This window comes from Bos grunniens, chromosome 8 (genome assembly GCF_055505025.1).
Source record: "Bos grunniens cultivar Pamir isolate PY7600 chromosome 8, Bosgru_T2T1.0, whole genome shotgun sequence".
Lineage (NCBI taxonomy): Eukaryota > Metazoa > Chordata > Mammalia > Artiodactyla > Bovidae > Bos > Bos grunniens.
Window position 1 is genome coordinate 51,196,545 of NC_141172.1, and position 25,046 is coordinate 51,221,590.

The 25,046-nt window shown below is 40.2% G+C and overlaps 1 protein-coding gene across 16 annotated transcripts in view; it reads left to right on the forward strand.

Moving 5' to 3' along the window:
* Positions 1 to 25,046, forward strand: part of GCNT1 (glucosaminyl (N-acetyl) transferase 1) — a 220,675-nt gene that overhangs the window by 82,648 nt on the left and 112,981 nt on the right. The window contains exon 3 of one of the 16 annotated variants that reach the window (XR_015169759.1): positions 1 to 24,994. The exons of 14 other annotated variants lie outside the window; for them this stretch is intronic. Coding sequence is in view for 1 of the 2 variants with exons in the window: in XM_086415614.1 (XP_086271740.1) it covers positions 1 to 3 (3 nt within the window). In the remaining variant the exon portion in view is untranslated. Of the gene's footprint in view, positions 24,995 to 25,046 lie in introns of those variants that run through there. One more of the 16 variants, XM_086415614.1, reaches the window with a different exon arrangement.

Here is a 25,046-nt window from a genome sequence, read left to right on the forward strand (position 1 = left end):
TAGCCTAGCTGGCTATACAGAAGTTTTGAAGGTCACTGAAGAAGGCATTGGCACCCCACTCCAGTACTTTTGCCTGGAAAATCCCATGGAGAGAGGAGCCTGGTAGGCTGCAGTCCATGGGGTCGCTAAGAGTCGGACACGACTGAAGTGACTTAAAAGCAGCAGCAGCAGCAGCAGATATGTATTGAGATTTCTTGTTGCGAGGCATTTGGATTTGGGATGAAGAGAAATAAAAATTCTTCTTTGTGCTTTTTTAAATTTAAAAAGCACTGTGATGGTTAATTTTATGTGTCAGCTTGGCTGGGCTACAGTAGTCAGATATTTGGTCAACCATTATTCTAGATACCTCTGTGAAAGTATTTTTTTAGATGATCAGTTCAGTTCAGGTCAGTTGCTTAGTCGTGTCCGACTCTTTGCGACCCCATGAATCACAGCACGCCAGGCCTCCCTGTCTATCACCAACTCCCGGAGTTCACTCAGACTTACATCCATTGAGTCAGTGATGCCATCCAGCCATCTCATCCTCTGTCGTCTCCTTCTCCTCCTGCCCCCAATCCCTCCCAGCATCAGAGTCTTTTCCAATGAGTCAACTCCTTGCATGAGGTGGCCAAAGTACTGGAGTTTCAGCTTTAGCATCAGTAGATTTTGAGTAAAGCAGATTAACCTCCATATTGTAGGTGGGCCTCATCCAATCAGTTCAAAGCCTCAATAAAAAAGACTGACCTCCCTCCCAAACGAGGGAATTATGCCAGCAGACTGACTTTGGACATGAATGCCAATTCTTCCTTGGGTCTCCAGCCTGCTGGCATAAATTTTGGATTTGCCAGTCTCCCTAGTTATGTGTGCCAATTGCTTAAAATAAGTTTCTCTCTTTCTCCCCGGCTCTGTCTATCTATACATACATCCTACTGGTCTGTTTCTCTAGAGAATCCTGACTAATCCCTGCACCTAACACACATGTATAATATCTCTAAAAATAATAATATAATTACTTCTTTTTATAAAAAGTTAAAGCTTCCATATGAGTAAATAGATCCAGAAGCATTTGGGAAAATGTCCAAGGGGACTTACATAGACTCCTTCTACATTAGTTAGTGATGGATCTGAGGTGAAGACCTATGAATGACTGACTCAGGATTCTTTCAGTGAATTATGATCATTATAATTACCTACTAAAATATAAACAAATACTTGGAGAATACAGAATGTGAGATAGATCTTGATGGGTTTTTAGAATTACCTGGAGGAAAAGAGATGATGAAGTATTTTTAAGGCAGTGAAAAGTGTTTTTTAAAGCTTTAGAGGAGAGAATGAATAAAATGCATCTCTGAGATTGGATCATTGTGGGACAGATATTAAGTGAAAAAAATCAAGGCATGAAGCAGTAGGAATGTTACTGTTTTTATATAAATGTATATGTATAAAATGCATATATATGTGTAGCAGTTATGAAAATATATGCACATGTGTATAAAAATATATGCATATCTGCTTGTGGGCATATATTCATAAGGCTATATAAGGAAAACTTACCTGCATTTCCAGGAAGAAAGAGTAGCCATCATGCTTCCAAGACCTGAGTCCCTTATTCCCAAGGAGCAAATAAATACACCTGTGTTACTAAAAAGCAATGCTCCGTTAAAATGATTCAGGACAGGTTTCATAAGAACTGTTAATTGTACTTTGTGGAAGGATAGGGAGGGAGACTTTATTTATTTATTTTTTTTCAATTTTGTTGCCTTCACATTTTAAAAATCATATGCGTGAATTACTTTTTGTAATAATTGTAAAAACTAGTTTAAAAGAAAAAGGGAAAGGTCCTTATTAATGCCACTAAACTATATACTTAAAAATGGTTAAAAAGGTAAATATTATGTTATGCAGATTTTAACATGAAAGAAAGGGAAAGAGAAAGAGGAAAGGAGGGGTAGAAAGGAGAGGGAAGGATATCTTCCATTGATAAATATAGGACTAAAAACGAATGTTTAAAATTGTTCTGCTTTTACTGAAATTGTTCAGTCTTTGATGTGACATGTGCTAAAAAGAAAAAGCATGCTACTTGGGCAGCTCTAAAATTATCCCCCTAAGCAGCGAAAAGAGCAACATTCGGGGACATTTTTGATCACGTTCCCTCTTCCAGGTTGGCTGTATGCTCAGGCTGAGGGCGGCCCCGGCTGGGGCCGTCGGACCCACCTTCACACAGAACAGCTCTGGATTTGACCTTCCAGGCTGCTTCCAGGAGCTGCCCAGCCCATGGCACATTGCCTGGAGCTGTGCCCACATTGTTATTTCACTCACTGTCCCGTTAAAAATAGAGACAAAATAAAAACATCCCAGACCCCTGTGTTCCTTGGGTTAGAACTAGCCCAGCAAACTTCTCCTGGCCAGATGCCCACCAGTGGAGAGGAGGGGGCAGGGGGCAGGGTCCACGTTCTAGGCCATGGAGGGAAGGAATGCTGGGTGTACTGCCGTTAGGCTAGACGGAGGTGTCTTGGGAAGCTGGGTCCCCATCCCAAGAGTCAGCTGGCTGAAACCTCTGAGGGCTTCATGTCACCCTGAGGGGGCCCCGCCTGACCGGACTCTTGCCTCCCTTCAGGCCTCCCTTCCTGGCCCGCCTGTGTCAGGCAGACAGGACACCTCCCAGCCTTGCCCCTCCCCCATGGCGGAAGGCCAAGACCTGAGGCAGACATTTTGACATAATATTTTTATAAAAATTGTAGAGTATACGTAACATAAAATGTACCATTCTAATCATTTTGAAATGTACAATTCAGTGGCATTGAGTACATTCGCAGTGTTGTGCTTGACACAGCCTTTTGGTGCAGGGAACATTTGAAGACAGTCCACTTGAGGCTGTCATTTTTCCCCAGCTTTGTTTTAAACACTTCAAAAGAATAGGACAGTGAATAGCCATTCACCTAGATTCGCCATTTGTTTGTTTTTTTTTAAATCTCAAATATTTTATTTATATATAATATTGTTCTAGAGAGAATTTAAGGAAACTGAAAAGTAACATGATGTGACAAAAATAGATTCTTCATTTAACATTTTCTTTGATTTTCCTCTCTCTCTCTCAGTGTACACTAGTTTGATTTTTTGCTGAATCATCTGAGATTCAGTTACAGACATCATGATGACAAGTCACTGTTAAAATTTTCTCCATGTACCCCATAAACAAAGGTCGTTTCTTTTCAAGGCACACAAACTGTTGTGTATTATTTTTTTTTTAATTCAGGATCCAAAGATCACTTTGTATGTTATCATCATGTTTCCTCGGTATCCTTGAATCTAGAACACATACCTGTTTTTCGTGTGTGTGCGTGTGTGTGTGTCTTTCTTGACATTGTTGCTTCTGAAGAGCTCAGGTCAGTTGTTTTACAGAGTATTTGTTGATTTGGTTTGGCTGTTTATTTCCTTGTGTTTGGATTCAAGTTGAGTCTTGCTGGTAGGAAGGTTGTTATTTCAACACCACCTAGGATACTGCAGCTCAGATACCTAGGATACCTCTGGAGTCAGCACAGATCCCACAATCTTCTGATGTCCGCTCTAAGTTCAGGGGATTCCCAGGCTACCCATCCACTGACAAGCTGAAAATTCAGAGGTTCTAATTACACCCCGCCTTGAGTTCAGTAATTTATTAGAATGACTCACAGAATTCATAAAAATGCTGTTGCAGAGGAGGAAAAATACATTTCCCTCTACTCTTCTAGGTTCTTGGCTAAAAGACAGGTTAGCAAGAGAAAAATAAAAGTTTAATAATGTGTATACCTTCTGTATACATGAGAGAGATCCATGAAAACTAACTCCCCCAAATGGCCCAAGATACCACCTTTACCATCTCCAGTTAAAGACAAACTAGACATTTGAGGGCATGGGGACACCAGCTATGGAAGCTTACTAGGCAAAGCATAGTAAACAAGGGTATGTTGTTATTGCAGATTTAAGTCCATGCCTTCTCCACTGATAAAAATTTCTAGAGTTTTAGTCATCCTCTTCCTGGTACAGAGAGGGAGACACCCTTAACACGTGCCAAGTTTCCCTCATAATTGTAAGTGTCTCTTACAAAAGGTAACATCTATTTGGTTTTCAGAGTTTCTCTCATGTCTACTGTTTTGTTTTTGTTTTTTTTTTTTTAAGACCATCTCAACATAATTCTAATGCCAAACAAATATATTTTGGGGTGGCACTTCCCTGGTGGCTCAGCTGGTCGGGAAGATCCCCTGGAGAAGGGAATGGTAACCCACTCCAGTATTCTTGCCTGGAAAATTCCATGGACAGAGGAGCCTGGTGGGCTACAGTCCATGGGGTTGCAAAGAGTGACTAACAGCCACAGGGTTCTGCTTCCCTTCGCTATACTGATTATTTTATTATAAAGAATACAACCTAGGAACAGTCAATGAGAAGACATAGAGGGTGAGGTCTGGCAGAGCAGAGTTTCTGTGTCCTGTTCCTATGGAATGAGAACATATCACCTTCCTGGGACATTAATGTGTTCACCAACCAAGAAAGTCCACTGAGCTACAGTGTCTAGAGCTTTATGGTATTAACGTGATTGGTTGAGTCATTGGCCATATGGTTGAACTCATCTCCAGCCCCTACCCTTTCCCCAGAAACTGGGCTGGTGCAAAGACCTGACCCTCTAATCTTGTGATTGGTCTTGTGGTTGGTAACCAGCCCTCATCCTCAGGCTGAGCACCCACATGACTCACTTTCTTAACATAAACTCAGGTGTGATCCAAGGGGCTGATGGGAAACAAAGGTTCTTCTTTCACTCAGGAAATTTCAAGAGTTTTAGAGATTCTGTACCAGGAACCAGGGATAAAGACCAGACAAATTCTTTATTATATAACAGCTATATAGGTTATTTTGTGTCCTTCTCAGTATATCATGAGACACATAATATCACTTTGCTTGGTAATATATGCCACATTTCTCCATTATAAAGATATTTTAGCTTTTGTAATTAGGTAATATTTTGTGTGAAATTCTGAATATTTAATTTCCCAAAATCTTTTCATGAAGAAGTTTTAACATTTAATGACTATTGGCTATATCAGCTATTGAAAAATGGTTATTTTCTGACAATTCTTTCAAATTAATTAATTAATATATTTGGCTGCACTGAGTCTTAGTGCATTTGGGATCCAGTTCCTTGACCAGGGATTGAGCCCCGGCCCCCTGCCTCCCAAGTGGGGAGTCCTAGCCACTGGACCACCAGGAAAGTTCCCAGATGGTTATTTTCTAATTCCATAATGTCATCTACATTTATTGTTGTTCAGTTGCTAAGTCTTGTCTGACTCTTTGTGACCCCATGGACTGCAGCACATCAGGCTTCCCTGTTCTTCACCATCTCCCAGAGTTTGCTCAAACTCAGGTCCACTGAGTCAATGATGCCATCCAACCATCTCATCCTCTGTCACCCGCTTCTCCTGCCCTCAAGCTTTCCCAGCATCAGGGTCTTTTCCAGTGAGTCAGCTCTTTGCATCAGGTGGCCAAAGTATTGGAGCTTCAGCTTCAGCATCAGTCCTTTCAGTGAATATTCAGGACTGATTTCCTTTAGGACTGACTGGTTGGATCTCCTTGCTGTGCAAGGGACTCTCAAGAGTCTTCTCCAGCACCACAATTTGAAAGCATCAATTCTTCAGCCCTCAGCATTTTTTATGGCCCAAGTCTCATATCTGTACATGACTCCTGGAAAAACCATAGTTTCACTATGCAAGCCTTTGTCAGCAAAGTGATGTCTCTGCTTTTTAATATGCTGTCTAGGTTTGTCATAGCTTTTCTGCCAAGGAGCAAGGATCTTTTAATTTTGTAGCTGCAATTACCAGCCACAGTGAGTTTGGAGCCCAAGAAAATAAAATCTGTCACTGATGACACTTTTTCCCTTTCTATTTACCTTGAAGTGATTTGACCAGATGCCATGATCTTAGTTTTTGAATGTTGAGTTTTAAGCCAGCTTTTTCACTCACCTCTTCACCCACATCAAGAGACTCTTTAGTTCGTCTTTGCTTTTGGCCATTAGAGTGGTATCATCTCCATATCTGAGGTTGTTGATATTTCTCCTGGCAGTCTTGATTCCAGCTTATGATTCATCCAGCCTGGCATTTCACATGATATACTCTGCATAGAAGTTAAATAAGCAGAATATACAGCCCCGCTGAACTCCTTTCTCAGTTTAGAACCAGTCCATTGTTCCATCCCTGGTTCTAACTGTTGCTTCTTGATCTGCATACAGGTTTCTCAGGAGGCACGTAAGGTGGTCTGGTATGCCTGTCTATCTGAGAATTTTCCACAGTTTGTTGTGATTCAAACAGTCAAAGGCTTTAGTGTATGTAGTCAATGAAGCCAAAGTAGATGTTTTCCTGAAACTCCCTAGCTTTTTCTGTGATCCAGCGTTTGTTGGCAGTTTGATCTGGTTCCTCTGCCTTTTCAAAATCTAGCTTGTACATATGGAAGTTGATTCACGTACTATTGTAGCCTAACTTGAAGGATTTTGAGCATTACCTGCTAGCATGTGAAATGAGGGCAATTGTATGGTAGTTTGCACATTCTTTGGCATTGCCTTTCTTTGGGATTGGAATGAAAACTGACCTTTTCTAGTCCTATGATCGTTGTTTTCCAAATTTGCTGGCATATTGAGTGCAGCACTTTCACAGCATCATCTTTTAGGATTTGAGATAGCTCAGCTGGAATTCTATCACCTCCGCTAGCTTTGTTCATAGAAATGATTCCTCAGGCCCACTTGACTCAATACTCCAGAGTGTCTGCCTCTAGGTGAGCGACAATACAATCGTGGTTATCTGGGTCATTAAGACCTTTTTTGCATAGTTCTTCTGTGTATTCTTGCCACTTCTAGCTGGCATTTTTCTTCTCTAAAGAAGAGCTTTCACTTTCCCCTCTGGTACTCCATTTAAGTTTTTAATAAAGTATCTTTATGAACACATAGGTTCTATTACACACAGGTTTTTATTTTTATGCTCAAATTATCCTAGATTTGAATAATGAGAGTCTTTTCATGCTCATTCTTGTATCCTATTTTGAGTACTTACTCAGTGGTCCAAAGTGATGTTGATGAAGTTATTATGATTTTGTTATGAATTGATGCAGACTGATAAATAAATAAAACTGCCATTAATTATCATGTAGGAGATGAGTCAGTCTTCCTCTCTCACAGGGACTTTTTCCATCACTCACCCCACCTCACATGATGTGACTGAACTGGGGTGAATGATGGGAGGGCAGTAAACACCCATGGAAAGATCACAAGTAGAGGAGAGCAGGGTCACCACACTGGCTCAGAAAAGACTGTCAAGCCCAGTGATGACTTTGAGAATTCACTTCAGCTTCACGGACTGTACATCCATTAAATAATCGTATGTGTCCTTAACAATGGCAATTCACTTTCTGTTAGTATGCATGTACACATACATGTACTTTTTATTGCAGCCTTACTTATAATGCATGTCAGATGTATACTCAGCTCTGCAGAGAAATGTTTCAAGGGTAAAAAGGAGAGAAGGAAATTTTGGCTAAAAATGATAACATTCTGATAAGAAAAAAAAGAATGTTCAACTAAATTTCTTATGATTTTCTTTTAGCTAAGTAATGTCTATTCATCAAAATTGTTTATAGGCTTTTATAAATAATTGTTTTGAGGGAAAAATAACTTACTTTAAAAAACTATTGGAGTATAGTTGATTTACAATATTATATTAGTTTCAGGTATATAGCAAATTGAATGAGGTATACTTATATCCACTTTTTTTTTTTTAGGACTCTTTCCCATATAGACCCTTATAGAGTATTAAGCAGAGTTCCCTATGTAATACAGCAGGTTCTTATTAGTTATCTATTTTAAATAGTATGCATATGTCAATCCCAATCTCCCAATTTGTGCCATCATGCCTTTATCCCCTGGTAACCATAAGTTGTTTTCTACATCTGTAACTTTACTTATGTTTTGTAAATAAGTTCGTTTACCTTTTTTTTTTTTTTAGATTCCACATATGAGTGATATTGTATGATACCTGTTTTCTGTGTCTGACTTTCCTCAGTAAGACAATCTCTAGGTCCGTCCACATTGCTGCAAATGGCATTATTTGGTTCTTTTTTATGGCTAATATTCGATTGTATATATGTAGCAAATATTTTTTGTCCATTCCTTTGTTGATGGACATTTAGGTTGCTTCCATGTCCAGGCGATTGTAAATAGTGCTCCAGTGAGCACTGAGGTACATGTATCTTTTTGAATTGTGGTTTTCCACAGATATATGCCAAGGAGCAGGATTGCTGGGTTACAGACAACCTACTTTTAGAAGAAGCTAATTTTAGAATCTATTAGATTAAAAAAAAATTTCAAACTATTCTTTGAAAGTACTATATGTTCATTCATAAATAATTCAAACAACACAGACCATAATAAGGTGGGAAATAATCATTTCAGTTCCTAAGAGAAAAATTATGCAGGGGAAGGCACTTAGAGACGGATTTCTCAACTTGAGCACAAATGACCTGGGACTGGATAATTTTTTTGTGGTGGGGGCTGCCCACTGCATTGTGGGACAGTGAGCAGCAGCCCTGGCCTCTACCACCAGATGCTGGTAGAACTCCCCACCTCCAGTTGTGACAACCAGAATGTCCCCAGATTTTGCCACCTGTCCCCTCGGGGACAAAACTCCTCACTGAGAACCAAAGAGTTAGGTAAGGATATTCTATTGGACCCATACCTGGTAATAAGAAGGATGATTTTAAAATCAAGATACCTTTTTCCAAAGCTCCAGTTTCAAAATATTCCCTAAATGAAAAGAGCCATATCAAAATGTCTTTGCTTCATCCTAGTCATGGTTATTATGGGTCACTTGGACCAAAGTAGCCTTCCCTCTATTTTTCCCCTTCCCACTCTATTTACATTTTAAAATTAAGTTCATGAGTACATAAACTCCCACCCTTGGCCTTGATGACTCCTTCCTCAGATCTCAGCCTGAGTGTGCCTTCCTGGGGCATTCTTGGGATGTTCAAGGTGATTTCCATACTTTCGTTATATGTTCCCACAACGTCCTGTCCTTACTTTTGTTTATAACACTTGTCACATTTGGAATTACCCATTTAATTTCTATTTGTCCTGTTTGGCTCACTGCCAGTGTTGATTACTACAACTCATGGTGTCTGACATTAAGTATATGCCAAGGAAATATACTGAACTTTATTTTCTCTTTGGTTCCAAAATTATTCATTCTTAAATTCATATGTAACATTCTTTTTTTTTTTTTTTATCATGATGAATGCACTTTAACTATGGTGAAAAAGAGTTAAGGTGCTTGAGGTACTTGTGAAGAGAAATAGATGACCATGGGTCAGGGTTGACTGCCTCCTCCTAGTCTGTGGCACCAGCCAATCCCAACACATATTTCACTCACTTTTCTTTTCAGAAGTCACAGGATAGTCTTTTATACAATGCTAAATAAAGAACATGATTTAAGAATTCTTTATATAAGTTGGGGGGAGATAACTGTGAAAGCTCATGTGTTTTTTTCCTTGTAGAAATGTTAATATACAAGGGTGGTTTGGCCTGCAGAAGCTTGGGCAAGAGTTCCGGTTCCGGGTCAGGAATAGAGATCAGGCCTTGGCAGTGAGAACATGGAATCCTAGTCAATAGACAGCCAGGGACCAGTGGCCAGTGACAAGACTCTGCACATCATCTGTGTAGAAATAAATTTTCACATAGAGATGGAAAGTAGAGAAATAAGTAAAGTGTTTATTAGGAGGAAAAAGAATATGTATGGATAGACACACAGACAGGCTCAGAGAGAGTTGCACACTCATAGGTTGAATCACTTTTAGGGAGTATTTCTTCTAGATTTCCTTTGGCCAGTCATCTTGCTTTGCCCAGTTCTGAGTCTGTATTTTAGGTCATACCTGAATGGTCTAGTGGTTTTCCCTACTTTCTTCAATTTAAGTCTGAATTTGGCAATAAGGAGTTCATGATCTGAGCCACAGTCAGCTCCTGGTCTTGTTTTTGCTGACTTTGTAGAGCTTCTCCATCTTTGGCTGCAAAGAATATAATCAGTCTGATTTTGGTGTTGACCATCTGGTGATGTCCATGTGCAGAGTCTTCTCCTGTGTTGTTGGAAGAGGGTGTTTACGTGTGTTCTCTTGGCAAAACTCTATTAGCCTTGCCCTGCTTCATTCCATATTCCAAGGCCAAATTTGCCTGTTACTCCATGTGTTTCTTGACTTCCTACTTTTGCATTCCAGTCCCCTATAATGAAAAGGACATCTTTTTTGGGTGTTAGTTCTAAAAGGTCTTGTAGGTCTTCATAGAACCATTCAACTTGAGCTTTCTTCAGCATTACTGGTTTGGGCATAGGCTTGGATCACCGTGACATTGAATGGTTTACCTTGGAAACAAACAGAGATCATTCTGTCATTTTTGAGATTGCATCCAAGTACTGCATTTCAGACTCTTTTGTTGACCATGATGGCTACTCCATTTCTTCTAAGGGATTCCTGCCCACAGTAGTAGATATAATGGTCATCTGAGTTAAATTCACCCATTCCAGTCCATTTTAGTTTGCTGATTCCTAGAATTTCGATGTTCACTCTTATTTCTTGTTTGACCACTTCCAATTTGCCTTGATTCATGGACCTGACATTCCAGGTTCCTATGCAATATTGCTCTTTACAGCATCAGGCCTTGCTTCTATCACTGGTCACATCCACAACTGGGTATTGTTTTTGCTTTGGCTCCATTCCTTCATTCTTTCTGGAGTTATTTTTCCACTGATCTCCTGTAGCATATTGGGCACCTACCGACCTGGGGAGTTCCTCTTTCAGTATCTTATCATTTTGCCTTTTCATACTGTTCATGGGGTTCTCAAGGCAAGAATACTGAAGTGGTTTACCATTCCCTTCTCCAGTGGACCACATGCTGTCAGACCTCTCCACCATGACCTGTCCGTCTTGGGTGGCCCCACACAACATGGCTTAGTTTCAGAGTTAGACAAGGCTGTGGTCTGTATGATCAGATTGGCTAGTTTTCTGTGATTATGGTTTCAGTGTGTTGGCCCTCTGATGACCTCTTGCAATACCTACCGTGTTACTTGGATTTCTCTTACCTTGGATGTGGGGTATCTCTTCACAGCTGCTCCAGCAAAGTGCAGCCACTGCTCCTTACCTTGGACGAGGTCATCCCTTCTGACCTTGAACATGGGGTAGCTCCTCTCAGCCCTCCTGCGCCCATGCAGCCACCACTCCTTGGATGTAGGGTTGCTCGTCACAAGAGCAAAGTGGTGATTGCAGCCATGAAATTAAAAGACGCTTACTCCTTGGAAGGAAAGTTATGACCAACCTAGATAGCGTATTAAAAAGCAGAGATATTACTTTGCCAACAAAGGTCCATCTAGTCAAGGCTATGGTTTTTCCAGTAGTCATGTGGATGTGAGAGTTTGACTGTGAAGAATTGATGCTTTTGAACTGTGGTGTTGGAGAAGACTCTTGAGAGTCCCTTGGACTGCAAGGAGATCCTACCAGTCCATCCTAAAGATCAGTCCTGGGTGTTCTTTGGAAGGAATGATGCTAAAGCTGAAACTTCAGTACTTTGGCCACCTCATGCAAAGAGTTGACTCATTGGAAAAGACCCTGATGCTGGGAAGGATTGGGGGCAAGAGGAGAAGGGGATGACAGAGGATGAGATGGCTGGATGGCATCTCTGACTTGATGCACATGGGTTTGGGTGAACTCTGGGAGTTGGTGATGGACAGGGAGGCCTGGCGTGCTGCGATTCATGGGGTCACAAAGAGTCGGACATGACTGAGCGACTGAACTGACTGACTGCGTCTGTATTTGGTATGTCTCAAGGTCGTACCATGTGTGTGCACGCATCTCTTAGCCAAGATGGATTCTAGAAATACCCATTGCTAGAATGGGTATTGATACCACTTACTATGGGGTGGCGCCCCCTCCCTTTTGACCTTCAAGGAGCCTTTCTGCACATGTGGAGTCAGGAATGTCTCCTTGACTTCTGGAATGAGGAATTTGTGGTCTCTCTATCTCTTATCTGGGCAGGGCCCAGACTCCTCTCTCCTGGTATTCCGTAGTATCTGTCCACAGGGAACAAATTCCAGGTGCTCAGCCTGGGGCCCATCTATCTCCTGCCTCCATCTGGAACGTAGTCTCAGATTACTCAAAACATTCAAAAGATTGCTAAATTCTATTTTTTTAATGATGGAGATGATGCAGGGTTTGAAACAAAGTTAACGAGACTTTCTGTGCAGGATACATTTGGCTTCAAATAACAGAGAACCCAATTCAAAATGGCTTAAGCAAAGAAAATTATCATTATTTTATATAATAAGATTCAAGGTGGGTTGGTTTCAGGTTTGAATAAACAGTTAGCTTGATAACATCTTTGAATACCCGACTTCTTTCATTTTTTCCATCTTCCACCTGCATGTGTCAATTTTATCTTCATTCTGGCTCAGCCATGGTAACAAAATGGCTGTCCTCCTTCTACAAGTCACATGCAGCCCTCCACTGAGCAAAAAGAAACCATGTCTTCCTTTGTGTTTCTTTCAAAATGGTTAAATTTACATAAAATTCACTATTTATCATGCAGTTCTTTGAGTTTTGACAAACACATACTCACGTCATCACGCCCACAGTCAAGATACAGAACACTTTCATTAACCCCCACTTTTGTATGTGTGTGTGCCGTACCCATCCCTAAATCTGGCAACGATTGATATCTTCTTTGTCCTGGCCTTTCTAATACGTGTGGTAATGTATCATTATGGCTTTTATTTGCATTCCCATAAAGCATAATGATTTTAGAATTTTTCATGTGCTTATTTGCCATCTGTATATCCTCTATAGTGAAGATTCTGTTCAAATCTTTGTCCACGTTTTTGTGTTTTTATTCTTACTATTGAGTTTTGAGAGTTCTTTATATATTCTAGGTAGAAGTTCTTTCTTGTGTACGTTTTGCCGGTATATCCTCCAAAGCCTGTGGATTGTCTTTCAATTCTTCTACTGCTCTATTTTGTGAAGCAAAAGATTTTAATTGTGAGGGAGTCCAATTACCAATTTTCTCTTTCAATGATTATAGTTTTAGTGTCATATGTAACAAGTCTTTGTATAACCCAGGCTTACAAAGATATTTTTCTATGTTCTAAAAGTTCTATCAGTCAGTTCAGTCGCTCAGTTGTGTCTGACTCTTTGCGACCCCATGGACCGCAGCACACCAGGCCTCCCTGTCCATCACCAACTCCCAGAGTCCACCCAAACTCATGTCCATTGAGTCAGTGATGCCATCCAACCATCTCATCTTCCATCATCCCCTTCTCCTCCTTCCCTCAATCTTTCCCACATCAGAGTCTTTTCCAGTGAGTCAGCCCTTTGCATCAGGTGGCCAAAGTTATTGGAATTTCAGCTTCAACATCAGTCTTTCCAACACTGAGGACTGAACACTCAGGACTGATTTCCCTCAGGATGGACTGGTTGAACCTCCTTGCAGTCCAAGGGACTCAAGAGTCTTCTCCAACACCACAGTTCAAAAGCATCAATTCTTTGGCGCTCAGCTTTCTTTCTAGTCCAACTCTCATACCCATATATGACTACTGGAAAAACCATAGCCTTGACTAGATGGACTTTTGTTGGCAAACTAATGTCTCTGCTTTTCAATATGTCAAGAGGAGTAGGATTGACATGACAACTTAGACCAGTGTTTCGAAATTTGCCTCTTGACTTATTAGTGGGTTCAGAAGTCACATTTAGTGGGTCAGAGTTATTATTTGAAAAAGAAATATAATTGAAGAAGCATATCAAAGCATAATGCACATTATAAAAATAGATATTCTATTAAGCTTTCTTTTCAATTTTCTGTAAAATCACATAGAATGCATATGTGTCCTGGGTTGCCGTCTCTGCTTTTGAATATGCTATCTAGGTTGGTCTTAACTTTCCTTCCAAGGAGTAAGTGTCTTTTAATTTCATGGCTGCAGTCACCATCTGCAGTGATTTTGGAGCCCCCAAAAATAAAGTCTGACACTGTTTTCACTGTTTCCTCATCTATTTCCCATGAAGTGACAGGACCGGATGCCATGATCTTAGGAAAGGAGTAGGTCAAGACTGTATATTGTCACCCTGATTATTTAACTTATATGCGGAGGACATCATGAGAAATGCTGGGCAGGATAAAGCACTAGGTGGAAGCAATATTGCCAGGTGAAATATCAATAACCTCAGATATGCAGATGACACCACCCTTATGGCAGAACGTGAAGAAGAACTAATGTGCCTCTTGATGAAAGTGAAAGAGGAGAGTGAAAAAAAATTCTATAGTTTCCCATTTATATTTGTGATCCACTTTAAGTTATTTTTTGTACCAAGTGAGAGGCACAGATTGAGGTTCTTTTTTTTTTTTTAACATAGTGATGTCCAATTTTTTAACACCATTTGTTGAAAACACTGTCTTTTCATTTTTGAATTGCCTGTGTCCCTTGGTCAAAATTTGTTGACTTTGTTTGTGTGGGTTAGTTTCTGAACTCTCTATTCTGTTTGCCTGAGTGTCTGTTCTTTCACCAATACCAAATTTTCTTGATTACTGTAGCTTTATAATGGTAAATCTCAAAGTCAAGTAGTATGAGTCTGTTATTTTTTAGAGTCAGCTTCTCAGTCTTTACAAAAGAAGAAAAATCTTTCTTTCTGAGACTTAAGACTATGTTGAAGCTATAGATCAATTTGGAGAGAATTGACATTTTAACAATATTTAGTTCTAATCCATGGACTCAGTATAATGCATACTTTCCAAATTAATGCACTCTAATTCACACTAAGAGTGAGGAAATTTTTCAAGAAAAGTTCCTGGAAGACTTCCTCTTGTCTCATGAACTTGAGTGGGTCACTAAGCCCAAAGCCAGTCATTGTCAAGAGGAGTAGGATTGACATGACAGCTTAGACCAGTGTTTTGAAATTTGCTTCTTGACTTATTAGCGGGTTCAGAAGTCACATTTAGTGGGTCAGAGTTATCATTTGAAAAAGAAATATAATTGAAGAAGCATATCAAAGCATAATGCACATTATAAAAATAGATATTCTATTAAGCTTTCTTTTCAATTTTCTGTAAAATCACATAGAATGCATATGTGTCCTGGGTTGCTGTGTGATATTTGTTTCTTACTCTGAGTTACAGTCTAAAAAGTTTGCAGTGTCAGATTTAATCTTGAGCTAGGAATAGAGCTACCCTCTCTAATGGATAGAGATCTAAGCAAGATATGGATCTCTTAGTTAGGAATGGAGGAAGACTAAATATTATTAAATAGCAAGCAGCAGAGCTTGTTACATCTCCTGACATTTTTTTCTTTGATGATGAATTCTTTGTCTTTCCATACTTTGGGGTTCTAGTTAATGAAAACATGCCATTTTGCCCAAGTAACACAGATATTCATGTAAACATAAATGAATGAAGGAACACAGATATTCATGTAAACATAAATCTTTTGTTGCTCTCCAATTAGGAGGCACTAAAAGAAAATCTGTTGGTTTCCTTTTGGAGATAGGCAGTGGAAACAGGAACAGAAACCGCTGATAATAACTACTTGACTTAGGAAAAAGAAATCAGTTCTGTATTTCAGATGGACATTAATAGATAATTAATCTGACAAAACAAAGAGAATGCTTATAATCACCAATGTAGTATCACCACACTGACACTATTTAAAATTTTACATACTGTACTCAGCTAATTCATTATGGTCCCAGCTAATTCATTATGTCAGCCATAAACGAAAGGTCTCTAAATGTAGTTTGGTGGATTCTCAGAGTTAAAATCTTTGAAGATAAGAAAGGAATTTTGTTGCCAGATACTGTTTCTTGGCACTTGCCCTGTTTCACCAGATTCTTAAACCTCCAAAGCAATTTACAAACTCAGTTTCTGTCAACTCACAATTTATAATTTTGGTTCAGGAGTCACACTTCTAACTATCAGAAAATGAAGACATTTCACACACCTTAGAAAGAGAAATTGCATTTTAAAAGTTTACCTCAAGTAAACAGAGGTTAATGTCATCAGCTGGTCTGTGGGGTTGTGTAGTGTCTTGGCACATGAAGAGGGTCTTGCCTTCTGCCCTGTGTTGCTTTTTATGTAGGAATGTCCCGAGTGATATACTCTGCAGGTCCTCATGAAATAAGAATATACTGGATTTGACTAGACAATTCCCCAGATGAATGCAGTATCAAACTGATCTATTTCTAACTTGGTCAGAGGTTTCTGCTGCAAAAACTTCTTTTTCCTTTGGTTGTTTTCTTTATTGAAAAATTCATGGGACTCACACAACCACCCCATTGATGTGTAGAGTAACCTATGTGTAGAGTAACCCTTTAGGTACATTCTTTACATCATACCTGCTTATTAGGAGCTAGTTACATTTTTTTTGGCTGAGGATCAGATTACTCAACTGGTAGATATAAAGGCATGTTTGTTTCACAACTACAGCAAGAATATTTGAAGAAGTAGTGAGGGGGGCAGGGGTACAATCCACAACAAAAAGACCAACTCCACAATCTGTTTTTTAGCTTAGAATAAAAATTCCCCTTTTCTACGTCGAGAGTTATTTCTATGCCAGCTGACTTCTGGAAGCTTACACATAAACATTTACTTAAACTTAAGGTCATGCCACAAGTTAGTAGAAACTGGGAAATTTCAGCTTTGATGGACACAGCTGCTAAGCATTTGCTGAATTTTATAGTAAGTGTGAGAGGCATCTCATTTCAAATGACTTAAAACAGAGCATAAGAATATTATAAAAATATATAGTGTCTCTCTTCTAGATTACCCTATACGTTTGAGACATTTGAATAACTTTGTATAACTGTGGTTAAATTTCATGATGTTGAAACCAATTCCCCTAGAAACCAAGTTCCCCTACTGGGCTTCTGATGAACCTCTCTATCCAAAACTTTATTCTCTTTCTTGTCCTGCCCCTGTTGCCCTCAGGATTGAGGAGTATCAAGGAAAACAGGGCACTGAAATCAAGCAGGGTTTAAAAGGTATAAAAGCTGCTTAGTGTCCCCAGTTTCTTGTTTGTTTTTTTTAAAAAAAAAAAGGCATTAGTCTCCTTGATCGTCCCAAGTTCCAAAGAGCAGGTTCAAGCAGTTGATGATTAGAACAATAGAGTCGCATATTTTTGGTTCTTCCTGAAGGGATATAGCAATCTGATGCATATCTTGAGTTGTTCTGCAGGAGCCCAGACCCCAACCCATGGTAGAAAATGCTGACTATCTTCAGGCCACAAGCACATAGATCCCAAACTGGTTGGAACCAGAAGGTTGATGATTGAGATCCCCAAAAGATCACTGTTATCTTGCCACTCATCAATCAGAAAGTCTACAAACTGATCACCCACCCTATGAACCTCTCCCCTAACACTTAAAAAAAAATTTTTTTTATTGTATATTGGAGTGTTGATTTACAATGTTGTGTTAGTTTCATGTGTACAGCCAAGTGATTCATTTATATCTATACACATATATCTGTTCTTTTTTTCAAATTCTTTTCCCATTTAGGTTATCACAAGATATTGAGTAGAGTTCCCTGTGCTATACAATAAATCCTTGTCTTAATAATCCCTTCCCGGAAAGCCACTGGGGAGTTCAGGTCTTTTGAGCATGAGCTGCCCATTCTCCTTGCTTTGTTGTTGTTGTTCAGTCACTCATGTCTGACTTTTTGCAACCCCGTGGACTACACCACCTCAGGCTTCCCTGTCCTTCACCATCTTCCAGAGCTTGCTCAAACTCATGTCCATTGAGTCAGTGATGCCATCCAACCATCTCATCCTCTGTCATCCCCTTTTCCTTGGGCCTTTGATCTTTCCCAGCATCAGAGTCTTTTGTAATGAATTGGATCTTCGCATCAGGTGGCCAAAGTATTGAAGCTTCAGCCTCAGCATCAGTCTCTCCAGTGAATATTCAGGGTTGATTTCCTTTAGGATTGATTGGTTTGATCTCCTTGCAGTCCAAGGGACTCTCAAGAGTCCTCTCCAACACCACAGTTCAAAAGCATCAATTCTTCGGCACTCAGCTTTCTTTATGGTCCAACTCTCACATCCTTACATGTCTATTGGAAAAACCATACCTTTGACTAGATGGGCCTTTGTTGGCAAAGTAATGTCTCTGCTTTTTAATATGCTGTCTAGGTTGGTCATAGCTTTTCTTCCAAGGAGCAAGTGTCTTACTTTCATGGCTGTAGTCACCATCTGCAGTGATTTTGGAGCCCAAGAAAATAAAGTCTGTCACTTTTTCCATTGTTTCCTCATTTATTTGCCATGAAGTGATGGGACCGGATGCCATGATCTTAGTTTTTTTGAATGTTGAATTTTAAACCTTGTTGTGCACTCTCCAAATAAAGCCTTACTTTGCTGCAAACACCTGCTGTCAGAGTTGACTTTTTGCATGACAGGCACACAGGCCCCTACTTGGTAACAAAATCTTCACCCCAGACAATTTAAACTCCTTTCCAACTTCCTCTACTCCACTGTTGATTTTCTACCCTGATGGGAGATTTGAAGCATGGCCTCAGTGTACTTGGGGTTCAGATGTTAGAGAATTCTTCCAGCCTAGTTCCAGTAAGTACCTATGCCTTTAAAATCACAGGACCACAGACACTAAATCTGAAATACTATTTCTTGTTAGAGTTAAAGGCATTTTAAGAAGTATTTGGCTTCATTGAAGGAGGAACTTGGGCACCAGGGAAATGGATTGGGGCCAGGAAATACATACCTAGTAATAATAGCTACAATTTATCTTCTGCTACCATGTCCCCAGCACCTATTATTTCACTTTAATCTTTACCTGTGAGGTAAGTATTTTTTATCCTTCAAAGAGTTTAAGTGAATTGACCAACATCACACATCAGGTATATTCTTTATCTTAGCCTTCTCAAGAACAGGGAAATTTTGTTGTTCATTATATCTTTGAAATGTAAAACAATGCTTGGCATGTAGTAGGTGCTCAAATATTTACTGAGTGAATGAATAAACAAAAGAATGTAATAATCAAAGTGAAAAGGGTAGGATTAAAACGTGGATGTTTCAGACCTTACTGTCTATTGTCTTACTCTGTCTTTACCACATTCCGTAGCATCCTCACAGGGTAGGAATGGATGTCCTTCCAGCATGATGGGTTTTGTGCTGAAGGCTCCCTCCTATGGGCTCCTCTCCCAGTGGGTGAGGCTGTTGAGGCCAGTGGACAGTAGCTTGCGCCTGCCGACTCTGACTTTGATTTTGTCTAGGGTATCCTCTGGGTATTCTGTCCTGGAAAGCCTTGTGTTGCCACCTCTGAGTCTTCTAGTGTAGAGAAGACAGTAAATTGGGCATTGTGGCACAGGGAAACAAGCTGGGTGGTGAGAGTGGATAGAAGAAAATATAAAGACTCAGCCCCAAACTGAGGGGAACCCACAGATCACACAAACTTTTGAAATGACATGAACATATAGATTTCCTTTTTCTTGTGCAACTGCTGTTTGTCAGCACTTCTCCCCACTTGCTGAGAACTAGTGGCTGGGAGGACAAGGGCAAATCATACAGTGCAAATGAAGACGTTGACTCTCAGATGGCCTGAATTACCCTTTTGTCAAAGCAGAAGATGGGAACTTCCCTGGTGGTCCAGTAGCTAGGGCTCCACAGTCCCAACGCAGGTGCTGCTGCTGCCGCTGCTAAGTCGCTTCAGTCGTGTCCAACTCTGTGCGACCCCATAGACGGCAGCCCACCAGGCTCCCCCGTCCCAGGCAAGAACACTGGAGTGGATTGCCATTTCCTTCTGCAATGCGTGAAAGTGAAAAGTGAAAGGGAAGTCGCTCAGTCGTGTCCAACTCTTAGCGACCCCATGGACTGCGGCCTACCAGGCTCCTCCATCCATGAGATTTTCCAGGCAAGAGTACTGGAGTGGGGTGCCATTGTAGCCCAGGTTCAATTCCTGGTCAGGGAACTAGATCCCACATGCTGCAGCTAAGTCCTGGTGTGGCCAAATAAATAAAGATAAAATTAAATATATATATATATATTTTTTTTAAAGCAGATATAATACTACTAACAGTAATCCTTGTTGTTGGAAGAGATAATATTATTTGTGTTGTTGATAGGATTGGGAAAGGCAAAGAACCATGGTGTCTACTTCCTTTTTGAGACTTCTGAACCCAGTCAGGCGACTTTTTAGTCCTTTGTGGCATGTGGGATCTTAGTTCCCTGACCAGGGATCGCACCTTGGTTCCCCTGCAATGGAAGCTTGGAGTCTTAACAGGACCACCAGTGAAGTCTCAAGTTCTGTGTTTAGAATTCCATGGAGCAGAATGTGCAGATTTCTTGAAATTGGCTGAGCTTTTCTTTCTTAAGGCAAAACATAAAGGTGAAGTGGAAGAGAAAGTGTGGCAGAGTAGAGAGTGTCAGAGCCCAAGGGGGCACCCCCAAACACAGTAGCTATAGAGTCTGTAAGAACTACTAATTTGATGTTATGGTTTTGGGCAAAGCCATGCTCACCAATTCACTTGACACAATAGTTTCTACTAAGAGAACATTATTGTGTGCCATGTGTGAACAAACTCATATATTTTGCTTTGCATATGTGAGATGGGCAAGAAGGATGAATGGGGAGCATCTTCTTAGACTCTTCATGCCTGTTATGCATATATATTATTAGCATATGTTTCAAAGCAGTCTCTAAATTGTTTTTCCATGTTACAATCTTAAGTGCATTTGAGTGTAAGATATCTATAAGCCACAGAAGCTGAAAACAGTGTAAAAAAACACAAAACATACATCCCAAAGGATGTTTCCCATTTACCTTCTTCTACCACCCACCATCCATTCTCAAGACTGTTTTCCTCTGTTGATGACTAGTTTACGTTTTCACTAGTTTACCTTTTATGGTTAGTCTTTATTTACTTTCAACTTATCCTCTGTTATTTAAAGTTATCTCCAATTGTTTATTTTCTGTATTTGGAAATCACTTATGTATCTTGCTTGGGTTATTTGAGCTAGAATACATCATAATTCTTCTCATTAAAATTCATGGAAATTTTTTTTTCATATAATAGCTTTGAGAGCATCAGGGTTTACAGGATGAGTTAAATTTATGAGGTGAAGAATAGATTGGAGAGTTAAGCAAAAAGATTTGTATTCTGTATTGATATGTTCTAGCAACTCTTAAGTACTGAAAGCTTTTGTAAAGGGAGAGGAGAAAAAGACCATATAGTAGTTACTTGAGTTTTTGACAAGACATAGTATTACGTGATAATCTTGGACAAGGGCAAAAATGCTCTTTTGGTTTTCCTCCTACCTAATTCATGCTCCATTCCTTCTCAATCTCTTGTATTGTTTCTTCTTGATTTTCTTGACCTCTAAATGTGAGGGTTTCCAGATATTGATATGTTGCTGCTGCTAAGTCGCTTCAGTTGTGTCCGACTGTGTGCAACCCCATAGATGGCAGCCCACCAGGCTCCCCTGTCCCTGGGATTCTCCAGGCAAGAACACTGGAGTGGGTTGCTATTTCCTTCTCCAATGCATGAAAGTGAAAAGTGAAAGTGAAGTCGCTCAGTCGTGTCGACCCTCAGCGACCCCATGGACTGCAGCCTACCAGGCTCCTCCATCCATGGGATTTTCCAGGCAAGGGTACTGGAGTGGGGTGCCATTGCCTTCTCCTAGTGATATGCTGGTAAATGTTTAATATCTGACTCTATGGGGGAAAAAAAGCCCTGATGTGTGGTTTTTGCCAATTTTCATGATGCAAATATCTCCATGATGGCTGATTTCAGGCTGTTTGCATCATGTTATGGAATGAGGATCTGGGAAGAGATGCAGTTAATCAACTCTCACCAGCAGCTCACCCATAGCTCTAGAATTTAATCAAACTTTTTTTTTTTTTGGTAGTCATCTCCTAGGTGATCTCCTCACATTCCATGTCTTTAAATGCCACCTCCATACTGATGAATCCTAAATTAGATCTTATGCCCAGTTTATCCATTTGCACATATTCATATCCAACTGCCAACTTGACATCTTCATTTGGATGTCTAATAGGCATGTGAAGTTTAACAAGAATAAAACAGTACATTTGATTTCATCCCCACTTCCCTTCACATCGTCTACCATCTCAGTACATGGCATCATCATTCACCTGGTCACTCAGTTCTAAACCCTCAGAATCATTCCTAACTCTATCTCTCTCTTATACCTCACATGCAACTCATTGGCAGGGCTAATTAGCTATGTTTTTAAAATTCTTTCCAGATCACACTGTTGTTCGTTCATCTCCAATCCCTGCTCTGTTACATAAGCTTGATTTCCCTCTATGGTGGCATCCTTGCCTCCACTGTATTCCTCTGCAGTCGGTTCTCTACATGCAGCCAGAGTAAGTCTTTATGATAGAAATCATATTCGGTCATTCCCTTGCTTAACCACCCCCCCCCATTAGCTTATCATATTGGGAATAAAATTCAAACCCTGCCACCTCCCATGAGGCTTTCCTGCTTCCTCTGGCCCTTACTGCCTCTCCAATCTCAGCTCTCTTGATTCTGCCTTTTGCTTGGGCTCTCTAGCTGCACTGGTCTGCTTGCTCTTGTGAACACACCAAGTTTGTTCCAGCTCCAGATATTCTCATTTCTGTACCCTCTGTGTGGAAATCTCTCCCTGAAGCCCTATCCCATATCTTTACATAGTCAGTCCACTTCATTTAGAGTCTTACTCACATGTTACCTCATAAGTGAAGACTTCCTTGACTACCACATCACAAAGAGTCCCTTTCAGCCCGTCTACCAACCCTGTAACCTCTCTGTCTTCTTTCCATATTTGTTTTCCTTTAGGGCACTATCACTCTCATTTACATTACTTACAGATTTGTTTCCATGAAAGCTAGATTTGTCTTTTGTGTGCTGTATTTCCAGCACTATGAAGGCAGCATGCACACAGTAGGTGCTTAATGAATACTAGATGAATGAATAGATGCAATGAGAAATGAAGCCATCTATTTCCACACAGCTTACTGTCTGTATCAGGGGTTGCAGACTTTTCCCGTAAATAGCCAAACAGTAACTATTCCAGACTTGATGGCCATACAATCTGCATCACAGTATTTGAACTGTGTTTGTAGTATGAAAACAGCCAGAGGCAGTACTTAAAGGAATGAACATGGCTGTATTCCACTAAAATGTTATTTTCAAAAACAGGTCACAAACCAGATTTGATCTAGATGACCGTGACTATAAAATTCTGCTATCTTCATTAACGTGACCTTGCAATTCCACTGTCTTCATCACCATGACTTTTCTATTCCAGGAAATTCTTGCTCAAGATAATAGCTCAAGATAATAAAAGTTGCAAATAGCTTTGGAAAGACTCAATTGAGTGAACATTCAACTGCTGAACTTTTCATTGAATAGCATCATATGCTGGTTTTCTAAGACTCTTCAAAATGTATTGCAAAACCCTCATATTGCTGTGTCTCCCAGTCCTAAACTATTATATCACAATCCTGCATTGAAAGACCTGCCTTCAGTCGGACCTCAACACCTCATAAATATTCAGTACTTTAACTTGATTCTCCCAACCCAGAGATGCTGCTAAGACTCTATCAAGGTGACAGTCTTCCTGAATACAGTAAAAAATGACTTCAGAGCTATTTGCTGGCATTTCCAAGGAGTAGTCATAATGAAAGATAATCAGAGGAGGTTATATTATTTCTGCTATCATAATTTCTTAGCCCCAAATTAAAGGACATATTCATTCATTCAGTCATTCAATAAATATGTATCAAGATCTTATTACACATCTGCCTTCATATCAGCCATTCCTGATATGAGTGTATAAATACAAATCAGACAACTGTGCTCTGTGTAAATATGATAGAAAAAGATAGTCTTTTCCTCTACTGATTTGATGCCTTTCATGCTTACATTTTTGAAATTTAGAAAGTTGTGTCACCAGGGATTTTGACAGAGAAAGAAAATTTTGCCCATTAAAAATGAGGACTTCTTGGTTTGCCCTCAGCTTTTTATGTCTCTTTTTATCCAGTCTCTTGAGTTCACTCATCCAGGAGTCTGCAACTTGCAGTGCATATGGCCAAAAGTTTTCTGGAGGGATGCCAAGCATGGCTGAAGCATCAACTTTCTGACTACTTGGGGGAAAAGTGGCCTCCATTGCCATCATCGTTCATAAAAACTCTGGAATTTATTTCACAAAGAGCTCATTGAGAGCTGACAGACCTATTTCAGCCATTCCTTTACTCCCATGGAGAAAGCATCAGAAAAACCAGCTGACAGGCTTGTGCCAATTCTGCACAGGCATTGTTGGAGAGTCTGGGCCTTGTGGGTAATTGGTGGGCCTGGCTGCCCTGATGGGCGGAGGTGTCAGAGAAGCCCGGGGAGCAGCCCAAGACTCAGAGTCAGGGTCTGACTCTGCCAACTGAGACCAGTCACTGAGCCACCCAGAGCCTCTATGTCCTCATCTTGGAAAGGCAAATGGGAAAAAAAAGTAGCACATCACAGGAAGCTGTTGTTCATCAGCTGAGAGAGTGGAGCTGAGATTGCTGTGTAAACCCGACTCTCCTCACAAATGCCCATCATTATTATTTCATTAAGGCAGTGGTTAGAGCTGGCATTTTAGTAAGTCTACAAAATCTGCCTCCCCCCATAAGTGTCTTCCTTGCAGTGCCAGAATTTCTGTGAACAGAAAAGCAATCTTTTTTTTGTTCTCTTCTTGTTTAGACTTTTTGAAAATGTAGGCACCTTTCAGAAGGCATAATACATCAAAGCAACCCAGACTGAAACACATGGGGCTTCTCGAATGTTTTCTTTCTCTCAGGAGGGATCAGATAGCTACAGATGGATAACGAAGACAGGGATTACTAAAAAGTCGGGAAAAGTCATTTAAAAGGAGGAATAACCTGTTGACTAACAGAATTGTAATTGCCTTGCAGATTATGAGCACCAGTGGTTTTTGAGGTGATATGTTAGGTAGGTTCCTTTTACATAAAACAGAAAAACAAAACAAAGCTAGGATGGGGAG